The sequence below is a fragment of the Ranitomeya imitator genome, chromosome 8 (genome assembly GCF_032444005.1).
Source record: "Ranitomeya imitator isolate aRanImi1 chromosome 8, aRanImi1.pri, whole genome shotgun sequence".
Taxonomy (NCBI): Eukaryota; Metazoa; Chordata; class Amphibia; order Anura; family Dendrobatidae; genus Ranitomeya; species Ranitomeya imitator.
Window position 1 is genome coordinate 13,611,161 of NC_091289.1, and position 14,588 is coordinate 13,625,748.

The following is a 14,588-nucleotide window of genomic DNA, read 5'->3' on the forward strand; positions in this document are numbered from 1 at the left end:
GCAGAGGAGCTGTAGACACAAAATTGCAGGACATGTATTCATTAAGGGAATTCACAAAATTGCCTTATATATATAGATATAATACACATATATAGTTAAAATAAAATTAGGATCTGATTGGAAACTATGCGTAAAACATTTTGCCTACATGTCTGCACTATAAGATTTGGGCAGAGAGGAGATCTCCCTTCTTGTCTCTGCACAGTACAGAGTTTGTGCTCAGTCTCACCTGCTCGGTGGGAGATCATCTTTGCCTCCGGGTGGAGCATAAAGCAATAAAATGAAAAGATTACAACTGACAGGTCCAGGTCATAAATGTAACTCAGTGTTCTCTTTTACTCCTTTGAGCAATAAATACCAGAGTTCTGATCCCTGGGATTTACTCTGTAACTGTGGATTCAGAATTTACAGCAAAATGTCTGTGTCTGCCTCTAGCTCCTCCTCCCCGGCTGCCTCTAGCTCCTCCTCCCCGGCTGCCTCTAGCTCCTCCTCCCCAGCTGCCTCTAGCTCCTCCTCCCCAGCTGCCTCTAGCTCCTCTTCCCCGGCTGCCTCTAGCTCCTCCTCCCCGGCTGCCTCTAGCTCCTCCTCCCCGGCTGCCTCTAGCTCCTCCTCCCCAGCTGCCTCTAGCTCCTCCTCCCCGGCTGCCTCTAGCTCCTCCTCCCCGGCTGCCTCTAGCTCCTCCTCCCCGGCTGCCTCTAGCTCCTCCTCCCCAGCTGCCTCTAGCTCCTCCTCCCCGGCTGCCTCTAGCTCCTCCTCCCCGGCTGCCTCTAGCTCCTCCTCCCCAGCTGCCGCTAGCTCCTCCTCCCCGACTGCCGCTAGCTCCTCCTCCCCGGCTGCCTCTAGCTCCTCCCCGGCTGCCTCTAGCTCCTCCTTCCCGACTGCCTCTAGCTCCTCCTCCCCGACTGCCTCTAGCTTCTCCTCCCCGGCTTCCTCTAGCTCCTCCTCCCCAGCTGCCTCTAGCTCCTCCTACCCGAGCTGCCTCTAGTTCCTCCCCTCTCTCTGCCTCTAATTCCTTCTCCCCAGGCTGCATCTAGCTCCTCCCCTCTGTCAGCCTTTAGCTCCTCCCTCCATTCTGCCTCTAGCTCCTCCCCTCTGTCTGCCTCTAGTTCCTCCCTAACTGCTATCTCTAGCTCCTCCCCTTCTGTCTGTCTGCCTTTAGCTCCTCCCTCTCTGTCTGTGTCTGCCTCTAGCTCCTCCCTCCTACTTCCCCTTCCCACCTCCATAGAATCCTACAGGCACCAACTGCCATCTCCCATCTCAGTAATGGGAAAATCAATACACATTTTACCCCTGAATTGAGAGTGAAAGATCAGTCCAGGGAAGAAAGAAGCAGCTTTGACTCATAAGACATATTACAATGTTTCTTATTTTCATCTGTGCTATTAATTTAGGAAATAAAAATTAAAATGTTTTGCCTTTATGGCTTTCATAGACGTATACCCTAGTTGACATCTATAATTTTTAATTATTAATGGGGGTCTTAAAAGGTGTAAATAAAAAAATATAATTATTCTGACATATATCTATAAAACACTTCAGAGCTCCTTTCTTAAGTCTATGTTTAACATGGCAACTAGTGATGAGCGATTGTGCCCGTTACTCGAGATTTCCGAGCATGCTCGGGTGTTCTCCGAGCATCTTGGGCGTGCTCGTAGATTATGTTTGTGTCTCCGCAGCTGCATGATTTGTGGCTGTTCGACAACCTGAACACATGCAGGGATTGCCTGTTTGTTAGGGAATCCCCACATGTATTCAGGCTGTCTAGCAGCCACAAATCATACAGATGCGGTGAGTCCACAAACATAATCTACGAGTACACCCAAGATACTCGGAGAATACCTGAGCATGCTCGGAAATCTCGAGTAAGGAGCACACTCGCTCATCACCAATGGCAACCAATTATAGCTTAGATTTCATTTTAGAGCAATATAAGAAATGAAAGCTGTCCTCTGATTGGCTGCTTTTAGCATCAAAGTCTGCAGCTTCTCTCCCAGCTCCGGCAGCTTCTCTCCCATCTCCTGCAGCTTCTCTCCCAGCTCCAGCTTCTGTCACAGCTCCTGCAGCTTCTCTCCCAGCTCCTACAGCTTCTCTCCCAGCTCCTGCAGCTTCTCTCCCAGCTCCTGCAGCTTCTCTCCCAGATCCTGCAGCTTCTCTCCCAGCTCCTGCAGCTTCTGTCACAGCTCCTGCAGCTTCTGTCACAGCTCCTGCAGCTTCTCTCCCAGCTCCTACAGCTTCTCTCCCAGCTCCTGTAGTTTCTCTCCCAGCTCCTGCAGCTTCTCACCCAGCTGCTGCTGCTTTTCTCCCAGCTCCTGTAGATTCTTCACCAGCTCTTGCAGCTTCTCTCCCAGGTCTTGCAGCTTCTCTCCCACCTTCTGCAGCTTCTCTCCCACCTCCTGCAGCTTCTCTCCCAGGTCTTGCAGCTTCTCTCCCACATTCTGCAGCTTCTCTCCCACCTCCTGCAGCTTCTCTCCCAGCTCCTGCAGCTTCTCTCCTAGCTCTCATAGCCTTTCTCACAGCTCCTGCAGCTTCTCTCACAGCTCCTGCAGCTTCTCTCCCAGCTGCTGCTGCTTTTCTCCCAGCTCCTGTAGATTCTTCACCAGCTCTTGCAGCTTCACTCCCAGGTCTTGCAGCTTCTCTCCCACCTTCTGCAGCTTCTCTCCCACCTCCTGCAGCTTCTCTCCCAGGTCTTGCAGCTTCTCTCCCACATTCTGCAGCTTCTCTCCCACCTCCTGCAGCTTCTCTCCCAGCTCCTGCAGCTTCTCTCCTAGCTCTCATAGCCTTTCTCACAGCTCCTGCAGCTTCTCTCACAGCTCCTGCAGCTTCTCTCCCAGCTCCGGCAGCTTCTCTCCCATCTCCTGCAGCTTCTCTCCCAGCTCCTGCAGCTTCTGTCACAGCTCCTGCAGCTTCTCTCCCAGCTCCTACAGCTTCTCTCCCAGCTCCTGCAGCTTCTCTCCCAGCTCCTGCAGCTTCTCTCCCAGCTCCTGCAGCTTCTGTCCCAGCTCCTGCAGCTTCTGTCCCAGCTCCTGCAGCTTCTGTCCCAGCTCCTGCAGCTTCTCTCCCAGCTCCTACAGCTTCTCTCCCAGCTCCTGTAGTTTCTCTCCCAGCTCCTGCAGCTTCTCACCCAGCTGCTGCTGCTTTTCTCCCAGCTCCTGTAGATTCTTCACCAGCTCTTGCAGCTTCTCTCCCACCTTCTGCAGCTTCTCTCCCACCTCCTGCAGCTTCTCTCCCAGGTCTTGCAGCTTCTCTCCCACATTCTGCAGCTTCTCTCCCACCTCCTGCAGCTTCTCTCCCAGCTCCTGCAGCTTCTCTCCTAGCTCTCATAGCCTTTCTCACAGCTCCTGCAGCTTCTCTCACAGCTCCTGCAGTTCCCCCGTATAAGTTTGGATATTGATTTTTACTCCCTAAATTTTTAGCCCTGTTAATGTCACCTTAGGCAGCTGCCTGTTTTGCGTACCTGCAATTCCCACCCTGTTTCAACCTACCTATGGCCTGGACTAGAAGACTCACCTTGGATCATCGCTGTATTGGACGACTCCAAACCGGACTCCATCCTGACTGACAACATTTACAAAGGGGATGACCAATCCTTCCATAAACGTCTTAATCATCCGGAAGTTTGCCCTTCCGATACTGGACGATCCGTCTATCACAAACACTATATCGGAGTCGTAAATATTGTCGCATCTTGCTGCAGAGAAAAAGAAATGGTGATGAGGAAAGTTGTCTTTATCTCAGCTCTGCTACATTACGGTGCAAGCGTACAGTAGATCGAATTGTACAGGTGTAATACTATCACTAGTTGTGCGCACATAGGGGACGCTGTTCTTTGCATGTGTGCATATAGGAGACGCTGTTCTTTGCATATGTGCATATAGAGGGTGCTGTTCTATGCATGTGTGCATATAGGGGCGCTGGTCTAAGCATGTGTGCATATAGGGGGCGCTGTTCTATGCATGTGTGCATATAGGGGCGCTGGTCTAAGCATGTGTGCATATAGGGGGCGCTGTTCTTTGGATTTGTGCATATAGGGGCGCTGTTCTAAGCATGTGTGCATATAGGGGGCGCTGTTCTAAGCATGTGTGCATATAGGGGGCGCTGTTCTTTGGATGTGTGCATATAGGGGCGCTGTTCTATGCATGTGTGCACATAGGGGTGCTGTTCTTTGCATGTGTGCATATAGGGGGTGCTGTTCTTTGCATGTGTGCATATAGGGGGCGCTGTTCTTTGCATGTGTGCATATAGGGGGCGCTGTTCTATGCATGTGTGCATATAGGGGCGCTGTTCTATGCATGTGTGCATATAGGGGTGCTGTTCTTTGCATGTGTGCATATAGGGGGCGCTGTTCTTTGCATGTGTGCATATAGGGGGCGCTGTTCTTTGCATGTGTGCATGCAGCGCCCCAGAGTCCTGGTTTGTTGCAATAATGTTATTCTTCCACCAGGGGGAGTGATGTTATGTCTGAAGGCAATGAAGGAGATCTTCTGTCCAGGTATCCCAGCCACACACACACTTCACACTCCAGTCCACCAGGGGGAGCTAAGGGTTCTATCCACTAGGCCACTCCTCACACAGGGTAAAACTGGTGGGTTGGTTAGGAAGTTAGTCAATCTCAGGGAGAGAGAGTTCCTGGCTGGGGACTGACGAGGAAAGGTCTCCAGGTCGAGCTGGCTGGAGTGATCTCCAGTCAGATCCAGACTACGGTCTGAGGAGTGAGAAGGACACGGAGCTGCGCCTGCAACCCATGCGGCAGCATCCTAGGAAAGGACACAAAAGGAATTGTGTTGCAGTGAGTGAGAAAAGAAGTCATAGCAACAGGAGTGAAACATCAGTGGGAGACCAGCTAGGAGCAGGCTGCCTCCTTCTGAAGCGCAGATCCGGTGGCCAGAACACCGAGGGAGTAAAGAGCTCTATGCCATTACTTCAGAGACTGGCAGGGCAGTTAATTCCATGTTAGCTGCCCGACCTTTAATACCTAAGAAGACACGGTGGCAACTTGTGGGGGCTGGGACGTCTCTAGGATCCCTGTAAAAAGCTCAGGCCACCAGTCATTCGGGTTTGTTCTATCCGACTACGGGGAACAGCGAGAGGAGTAATAACAGTGAGGACCTTATTGGAGCTTATGCAAGTAGGGACCTACTACGTTACTGTGTGCAAGGGGAAGGCTACTGATTTCCTCCTGGATAAGGGGACTCTGGATTTGCCTTCAGACCGGCCGGACTCTGCCTGCCCTGTGGTCCCTACCCTGGACTGTGGATGCTGAAGCCTTCAGTAAAGGTAAAGAGACTGCACCCATTGTGTCCTCGTTATTCACTGCGCCTTGCACCATCTACCAACTACACTCTGGGAAGCCCTGGGGACATACTTCACCTGTGGGAAGGTATACCATCTAGCTGCCATCACATCACTCCAGCGGACCCCTAAGCAGCGTCGGTCACCCTGACCGAATACCACAGGTGGCGTCACGAACATTATCCTATAAACATTCGTCCTTTTATTGGACGCCCCTCAAAGGGCCACGGACCGGGTCAAGCCACCGTGACATCCCCACCGACTACAGAAGGGCCCGGATCCGAGTACCCCATTGCCCTACTCTGGGGGCACTCCATGCATATAGGGGGTGCTGTTCTTTGCATGTGAGCATATAAGGGGCGCTGTTCTTTGGATGTGTGCATATAGGGGGCACTGTTCTTTGCATGTGTGCATATAGGGGGCGCTGTTCTTTGGATGTGTGCATATAGGGGGCGCTGTTCTTTGCATGTGTGCATATAGGGGGCGCTGTTCTTTGCATGTGTGCATATAGGGGGCACTGTTCTTTGCATGTGTGCATATAGGGGGCGCTGTTCTTTGCATGTGTGCATATAGGGGGCGCTGTTCTTTGCATGTGTGCATATAGGGGGCGCTGTTCTTTGCATGTGTGCATATAGAGGGCGCTGTTCTTTGCATGTGTGCATATAGGGGGCGCTGTTCTTTGCATGTGTGCATATAGGGGGCACTGTTCTTTGCATGTGTGCATATAGGGGGCACTGTTCTTTGCATGTGTGCATATAGGGGGCGCTGTTCTTTGCATGTGTGCATATAGGGGGCGCTGTTCTTTGCATGTGTGCATATAGGGGGCGCTGTTCTTTGCAGCAACAACAGAAGTAACACTGTGATCATATAAATGAAAAACTTAAAAGCACAAAGGTTTTGAGAAGAAACAGATCCCCAGCCCAGAAACCAGCTGTACAACATAAGCCATTCTATCTATCTGTGTGTCCCTATTATTAAAACTTGTGTGCATTAATAGATAAACTTTAGGATTTTTGCTGAGAGTTTACATAAGATTTTTAGACACAAATTAACCCTTTCTGATACCCAATATTTTATGCTGCGCATCTTTTGCAATTACCTTGTCACTGAGATCTTATCTTCTCCATTCACATCAAAAGCAAAGTAATCGACCTTTACAAACTTTGTGAACAATCAATGAAACAAGAAGAACCAAAGTAACTTCCCTGAGAACACAGGTTTGCAACCCAGGTGCCGTCTCTAGTTCTCCTGATACAACTGTTCAGATAAAATTCATCAAATACACGGACTGGCAAGGGCATTATAGAATTGGAATATATCTAAGTCAAGAGAGTGGTCCAAAAAGAAAAAAGAGAGGAAATCATTTCCGGCACAAAGAATGAAAAGGATGCAAAAAAAGATACAAACCCAAACAATGTTCCTAGAGATGCAGCTGGAAGCCGAGATCACAAAGGAACCCTGGTTACACTGCCTGGATGTGGCAGATAGAAGGTCACCGGCTGCCACCAGATTCATGAGGAGGCAGGTGGTCAAAAACAGTGGAACGACTGCAGAAGATTTGCAACAAGATTTGGTGGCAACAGGCTCTGAGGTTTCAGTTTGTAAAATAAGGAGTGCAAGTACCTAAGTGCTGAAGATCTCCATGCCTGAACTTCAAGACATCACTTCTACTGACCCAAAAGAAAAGTTGCCTCCAATATGCTCCAATAATATAAATAAGTCACAAAAATTTGGAGATTCTGTTTTGTGGAGCAATAAAAAAAATACTTTTCAGGACTATGGATCAGCAGAATATTTGGAGGAGGAAGAATGAAGCTTACTCTGTAAAGAACACCCTTCCTATAGTGAAGCATGGCTGTGGCTCACTGATGCCTACAGTGAATAATGGCCGTGTCTTGGTGGTGATGCCTACAGTGAAACATGGCAGTGGCTCAATGGTGTCTAGTAAGATGCATGGCAGTGACTCAGAGAAGTAAGGTGGTGGCTTGATGGTATCCACAGTGAAGCATGGCTGTGGCTTGGTGCTGCCAACAGAGAAACATGGCAGTCGCTCACTGATGCCTGCAGTGAAGCATGGCAGTCGCTTGCTGTTACCTAGTGAAGCATGGTGGTCACTCGGTGGTGCCTACAGTGAAGCATGGTGGTGGCTCACTGATGCCTACAGTTAATCATGGCCGGGTCTCGGTGATGCCTACAGTGAAACATGGCAGTGGCTCAATGGTGTCTAGTAAGATGCATGGCAGTGACTCAGAGAAGTATGGTGGTGGCTTGGTGCCAACAGAGAAACATGGCAGTCACTCACTGATGCATGCAGTGAAGCATGGCGGTCGCTTGCTGTTACCTAGTGAAGCATGGCAGTCACTCGGTTGTGCCTACAGTGCAGCATGGTAGTGGCTCAGTGATGCGTACAGTGAAGCATGGCAATGGATCACTGTTGCCTACAGTGAAGCATGGCTGGAACCCAATGATGCCTAAAGTGAAGTATGGCGGTAGCTCAGTGATGTCTATAGTGAAATATGGTGGAGGCTCAGTGATGCCTACAGTGAATCATGGCCAGGTCTTGGTGATGCCTACAGTGAAGCATGGCAGTGGCTCAATGGTGCCTACTATGATGCATGGCAGTGACTCAGTGAAGTATGGTGGTGGCTTGGTGGTGCCCACAGTGAAGCAAGGCGGTGGCTTGGTGGTGCCAACAGAGAAATATGGCAGTTGCTCACTGATGCCTGCAGTGAAGCATGGCGGTCGCTTGCTGTTACCAAGTGAAGCATGGAGGTCACTCGGTGGTGCCTACAGTGAAACATGGCTGGAACCCAGTGATGCCTACAGTGAATTTTAGCGGTAGCTCAGGGATAATAATAATCTTTATTTATATAGCGCCTACATATTCCGCAGCACTTTATAGTTTCAAACACAAACAGTAACAACGTTAACAATACAATAATTAAAGCGAAATAAAACGCCCCTGCTGGTGAGAGCTTACAATCTACAATGAGGTGGGGGAGATACAAAGTACAGGTGTGTATTTACAATGATGTATTTACAATGATGGTCCAGCCATCTTCAGGGGTTGGGGAATAGATGGGGATAGTGAATGGGCTACACACACACAAACATAATGACTTTGATTACTGAACGTGATAGGCCACTCTGAACAAATGTGTTTTGAGCGAGCGCCTAAAACTTTGCAAATTATGGATGGTCCTAATATCTTGGGGTAGAGCATTCCAGAGGATTGGTGCAGCACGGGAGAAGTCTTGGAGTCGGGAGTGGGAGGTACGGATTAGTGCAGAGGTTAATCGAAAGTCATTTGCAGAGCGCAGTGGTCTGTTAGGCCGATAGTCAGAAATGAGGGAGGAGATGTAAGGCGGTGCCGCACTGTGGAGAGCTTTGTGGGTGAGAACAAGTACTTTGAATTGTATCCTGTAATGAATGGGCAGCCAGTGTAACGACTGGCGAAGAGCGGACGCGTCCGAGTAACGATTAGCCAGATGGACGACCCGGGCTGCTGCATTAAGGATGGACTGGAGAGGGGAAAGTCGAGTGAGGGGGAGGCCAATTAATAGAGCGTTACAGTAGTCCAGGCGGGAGTGGATCAGGGCGACAGTGAGGGTTTTAGCTGTCTCCATGGTGAGAAAAGGGCGGATTCTGGAGATGTTCTTTAGGTGTAAGCGGCACGAGCGGGCAAGAGATTGTATATGGGAGGTGAAGGAGAGATCGGAGTCAAACATAACACCCAGACAGCGTGCCTGCTGCCGGGGTGTTATTATGGTGCCACCCACGGAGAGGGAAATGTCAGATTTAGGGAGGTTAGTAGATGGTGGGAGCAGAAGAAGTTCAGTTTTGGAGAGGTTGAGTTTCAGATAGAGAGCGGACATGATGTTGGAGACTGCGGACAGACAGTCAGTGGCGTTCTGTAGTACAGCGGGGGTAAGGTCAGGGGATGACGTATATAGTTGTGTGTCATCGGCGTAAAGATGGTACTGAAAGCCAGGGATGTCTATAGTTAAATATGGTGGAGGGTCAGTGATGTCTATAGTGAAATATGGTGGAGGCTCAGTGATGCCTATAGTGAAACATGGAGTTTGTTCCATGAAAACACAAGAATATTAAATATCTGGAGGCCATTGCCCTTGAGGAATAGGCTAAGATTCTTCAGTATTGCTGCAAGAAGCTGGTGTGTGACTATGAATCGTGTCTGCAGCAGGTTATAACAGCCAGAGATGCAGGTGATAAAGGTATAAATACTTCTCAGACTGCAAGTGGCAATGTGTGCTGAGTTTGGAGAAACCACTTATTATATTAGTTATGTTGAGCTATTATTCTAAGTACTCGGCAGTTATAACATGGCAGAATATAATCAAGCATCTCTTCTCTCTTCATACAGGTAAACAGATCATTCATTCTCTGAGCTGAAATATCCTGCATGTCTATTGCTCCAGTCCCTGACAGCAAGCAGCTTGAATGGTATCTGAGTCATTCCATCTTCGGCATTGAATCCTGCATATATCTATATATGTTAGTCATCCTATTATGCCTTTTTTGTGTTTATAGATATTTAATCTGACTTTGCATGTCCTTACTCAGAGAGATCACATAACTGTTTCAAAGTGGTCTATGATCCATGTAGACCTGGACATTTGTTTATCTGATCACTACATTTATTGTGTCCTGTTGTCTCAACTGAGTTTGATTGATTGCTAACGAGCTTTAACCCAAAAAAAAAAAAAGGGAGATCTAAGGGCTAGCCTTCTATAAATGTAGATTTAGCTTGGGGATGCATTCGTGCAGGGGTGCATTCGTGCACTGTTATTCGTGTATTTTTTATTCAAAGTATTTTTTTTTCTAAGTACTCGGCAGTTATAACATGGCAGTTAGACAGGGCAGGAGACAGGTAAGACAATCTAAATCTAATCCATATTCACTTGAAACAGCACAAATACTCACCATATTTATTTGTATAATCTATATTCTGGCTGCTGCATTCACTCACATTCACCGCCCTCGCATTAACTCTCTACACTCCATCCATATCGGCCCCTCTGTCCTTGCCTCTCCTATGTATAGCACTCATGCTCTGTTCACATTGCTTAACAGCACAGATCCATTCAGTCCCAACATCCAAACACAAGAGACGCTCTCACAAATCACTTAACCATCTGCTCACTCTTTCGATCCTCCTCCTAGTTGCTGGAGACATCTCTCCAAACCCCGGCCCCCCATGTTATAGCCAGTCAAACCTCCCAATTGCTACACCCAGAAACCCCTCTAACCTTATTAATATTCCCTGCATGCCTTCTGTCTCTTTGAATTGTGCCCTTTGGAATTCTCGCTCTGTGTGTAATAAACTCTCCTTCATTCATGACTTCTTCCTTTCTAATTCTCTTAATCTCCTGGCTCTTACTGAAACCTGGATCCAGCAGTCAGACACCACCGCTGCTGCTCTTTCATATGGTGCACTACACTTTTCTCATACCCCAAGATCGGACAACAGAGCAGGTGGAGGCGTTGGTCTGCTCCTTTCACCAAAATGTACTTTCCAAGTTATCCCCCAAGTACCCTCACTTGTCTTCCCTTCCTTTGAGGTCCATGTGGTCAGACTCTACGTCCCCTTCTCCATGCGAGTGGTGGTGGTGTATCGTCCTCCCGGCCCCTCTCATCAGTTCCTGGATCACTTTGCCACCTGGCTTCCACACTTTCTTTCCTGTGACACCCCCACCCTTATCATGGGTGATTTCAACATCCCCATTGCCTCTCCCCTCTCCCCATCTGCTTCTCACCTTTTATCGCTATCCTCCTCTTTTGGCCTCTCGCAGCATACTAACTCTCCAACACATGAAGATGGAAACTCCCTTGACTTGGTCTTCTCCCGGCTTTGCTCAGTGGATGATTTCACAAACTCCCCTCTCCCACTCTCTGACCACAACCTTCTTTCATTCTCTATCAAGAACTGCCTTCCCGCTCAGGTCACCCCCACTTTCCACACTTATAGAAACATACAGGCCATTAACACCCAGAAACTTATGAAGAACTTGCAGTCCTCATTGGCCCCAATCTCCTCCATCTCATGTCCTGATTCTGCTCTGAAGCATTACAATGAAACCCTGCAAAGTGCCCTGGATGAAGCTGCTCCTCCTATACATAAAACAACTCGGCACAGACGGCAACAACCGTGGCACACGCTGCAAACACGTTTCCTGCAGCGGTGCTCCAGGTGCGCAGAACGTCTGTGGAGAAAATCTAATCTACCCGAATATTTCATCCATTATAAGTTCATGCTAAAGACATACAATTCTGCCCTTCACCTCTCCAAACAAACCTACTTCAACACCCTCATCACCTCCCTGTCCAATAACCCTAAACGTCTCTTTGACACGTTCCAGTCCCTACTCAACCCAAGAGCGCAGGCCCCAACCACGGATCTCCGTGCTGACAATCTGGCCAATTACTTCAAAGAAAAAATTGACCATATTCGACAGGAAATCATCTCCCAATCTCTTCATACCATGCACTGTCCTCCCTCCCCCACTGCATCTAGTTCACTCTCTGACTTTGAACCAGTTACAGAAGAAGAAGTAAGCAGGCTCCTTGCATCTTCTCGCCCGACCACTTGCACCAGTGACCCCATTCCGTCACATTTCCTCCAGTCCCTTTCCCCGGCTGTCACCTCTCACCTAACAAAAATATTCAACCTTTCCCTCACTTCCGGTATTTTTCCCTCCTCATTTAAGCATGCCATCATACATCCATTACTTAAAAAACCATCCCTCGACCAAAACTGTGCCGCTAATTATAGACCTGTCTCTAATCTTCCCTTCATCTCTAAACTCCTCGAACGCCTGGTCCACTCCCGTCTTACCCGCTATCTCTCAGATAACTCTCTTCTCGACCCTCTTCAATCTGGTTTCCGCTCTTTACACTCTACTGAAACTGCCCTCACTAAAGTCTCTAATGACCTACTAACAGCTAAATCTAATGGTCACTACTCCATGCTAATTCTCTTGGATCTCTCTGCAGCATTTGATACTGTGGATCATCAGCTCCTCCTCACTATGCTCCGCTCCATCGGCCTCAAGGACACCGTTCTCTCCTGGTTCTCCTCCTATCTCTCTGACCGATCCTTCACTGTATGTTTCGCTGGTTCCTCCTCCTCTCACCTTCCCCTTACTGTTGGGGTTCCTCAAGGATCAGTCCTAGGCCCCCTCCTCTTCTCTTTGTATACTGCCCCTATTGGACAAACAATCAGTAGATTTGGCTTCCAGTACCATCTCTATGCTGACGACACCCAACTATACACTTCTTCTCCTGATCTCACGCCTGCCTTATTAGAAAACACCAGTGATTGTCTTACCGCTGTCTCTAGCATCATGTCCTCCCTCTATCTGAAACTAAACCTGTCAAAAACTGAACTCCTCGTGTTTTCTCCCTCTACTAACCTACCTTTGCCTGACATTGCCATCTCCGTTTGCGGTTCCACCATTACTCCAAAGCAACATGCCCGCTGCCTTGGGGTCATCCTTGATTCTGACCTTTCATTCACCCCCCACATCCGATCACTGGCTCGCTCTTCTTACCTGCATCTCAAAAACATTTCTAGAATTCGCCCTTTTCTTACTTTCGACTCTGCAAAAACTCTTACTGTTTCACTTATTCATTCTCGTCTGGACTATTGTAACTCTCTACTAATCGGCCTCCCTCTTACCAAACTCTCCCCGCTCCAATCTGTCCTGAATGCTGCTGCCAGGATCATATTCCTCACCAACCGTTACACCGATGCCTCTACCTTGTGCCAGTCATTACACTGGTTACCCATCCACTCAAGAATCCAGTACAAAACTACTACCCTCATCCACAAAGCACTCCATGGCTCAGCACCACCCTACATCTCCTCTCTGGTCTCAGTCTACCACCCTACCCGTGCCCTCCGCTCCGCTGATGACCTCAGGTTAGCATCCTCAATAATCAGAACCTCCCACTCCCGTCTCCAAGACTTTACACGTGCTGCGCCGATTCTTTGGAATGCACTACCTAGGATAATACGATTAATCCCCAATCCCCACAGTTTTAAGCGTGCCCTAAAAACTCATTTGTTCAGACTGGCCTACCGCCTCAATGCATTAACCTAACGATCCCTGTGTGGCCTATATTAAAAAAAAAAAAAAAAAAATTAATTAACTGGTTCATGCAGCTTTACATGAACACCCAAGCCTTACACTATGGCTGGTCCGAATAACTATAGCAATTGTTACCATCCACCTCTCGTGTCTCCCCTTTTCCTCATAGTTTGTAAGCTTACGAGCAGGGCCCTCACTCCTCTTGGTATCTGTTTTGAACTGTATTTCTGTTATGCTGTAATGTCTATTGTATGTACAAGTCCCCTCTATAATTTGTAAAGCGCTGCGGAATATGTTGGCGCTATATAAATAAAAATTATTATTATTATTATTATTGTTTTATTTATTTGAAACAGCAGAAAGATTGAATATTGTGGGGAGGGTGAACCATTTTCATTTCACTGATGACAATAAACCCAGAACATTCATTGCTATCAATCATAATGATGAGAAGTGCTGCTGCAGCTCATCTTGACCCCATCCGTCTTCACCTCCGTCCCTGCACTGGGACCTCTGCATGTGAAGCAACAGCTCAGTCCCATGGGCAGGGGGGATGTGCAAGAACTAGCACCTGGGTGCGTGTGGCCCCATTTGGGTTATTTTTTCTAAGTGCTGTTTTATCTTTTCCTTTTTTGCTCTTTATGTTAGCTCGTGTTTATGTCATCTAGGAGGATTTGTTTGAGAGATTCCTGTAAATGATTTTGCAGGTCTGACCGTGGGCGAACCGTGTGACCACAAACTGATGGGGATGAAAAGTCACAAAGCGGTGAAACATTTCTGTGCCTCAGCTGAGAGGGGCCGTGGAAAGGATGCAACTAAAAACCAACCAGAAGGGAAAAATCCAAGAACCAAACTGCAAAATTAGTATCAGATTTATATGGAATATTTACATATAACTACAATGAAGCAGAACCTATTTATTATGCAAAGAGCCAACTTCATAATACTTTCTGTATTTGCAGATGAACCAAAACTACATTCTGCTGTAGATACTATGTCCTATTCCTACATGGAACCTGGGTAAAACAGAAAAAAAGGAAAGAACGGAATTCCGAATTTTTTTTTTTTTTTTTTACTTTTTACGGCATTTATATTTTGATAGGCTGGACTTTTACAGATGTGGTGATACCAAATATAGATATTTTTCATTTATTTAATTTATTTTTTTTAGTAAAGGAAAATGGTAGT

The 14,588-nt window shown here is 47.8% G+C and overlaps 1 protein-coding gene across 1 annotated transcript in view; it reads right to left on the reverse strand.

Moving 5' to 3' along the window:
- Positions 1-14,588, reverse strand: part of COL7A1 (collagen type VII alpha 1 chain) — a 156,115-nt gene that overhangs the window by 121,954 nt on the left and 19,573 nt on the right. Inside the window, exon 3 of the mRNA XM_069736324.1 lies at positions 3,508-3,688. Coding sequence (XP_069592425.1) covers positions 3,508-3,688 — 181 coding nt within the window. The remainder of the gene's footprint in view (positions 1-3,507; positions 3,689-14,588) is intronic.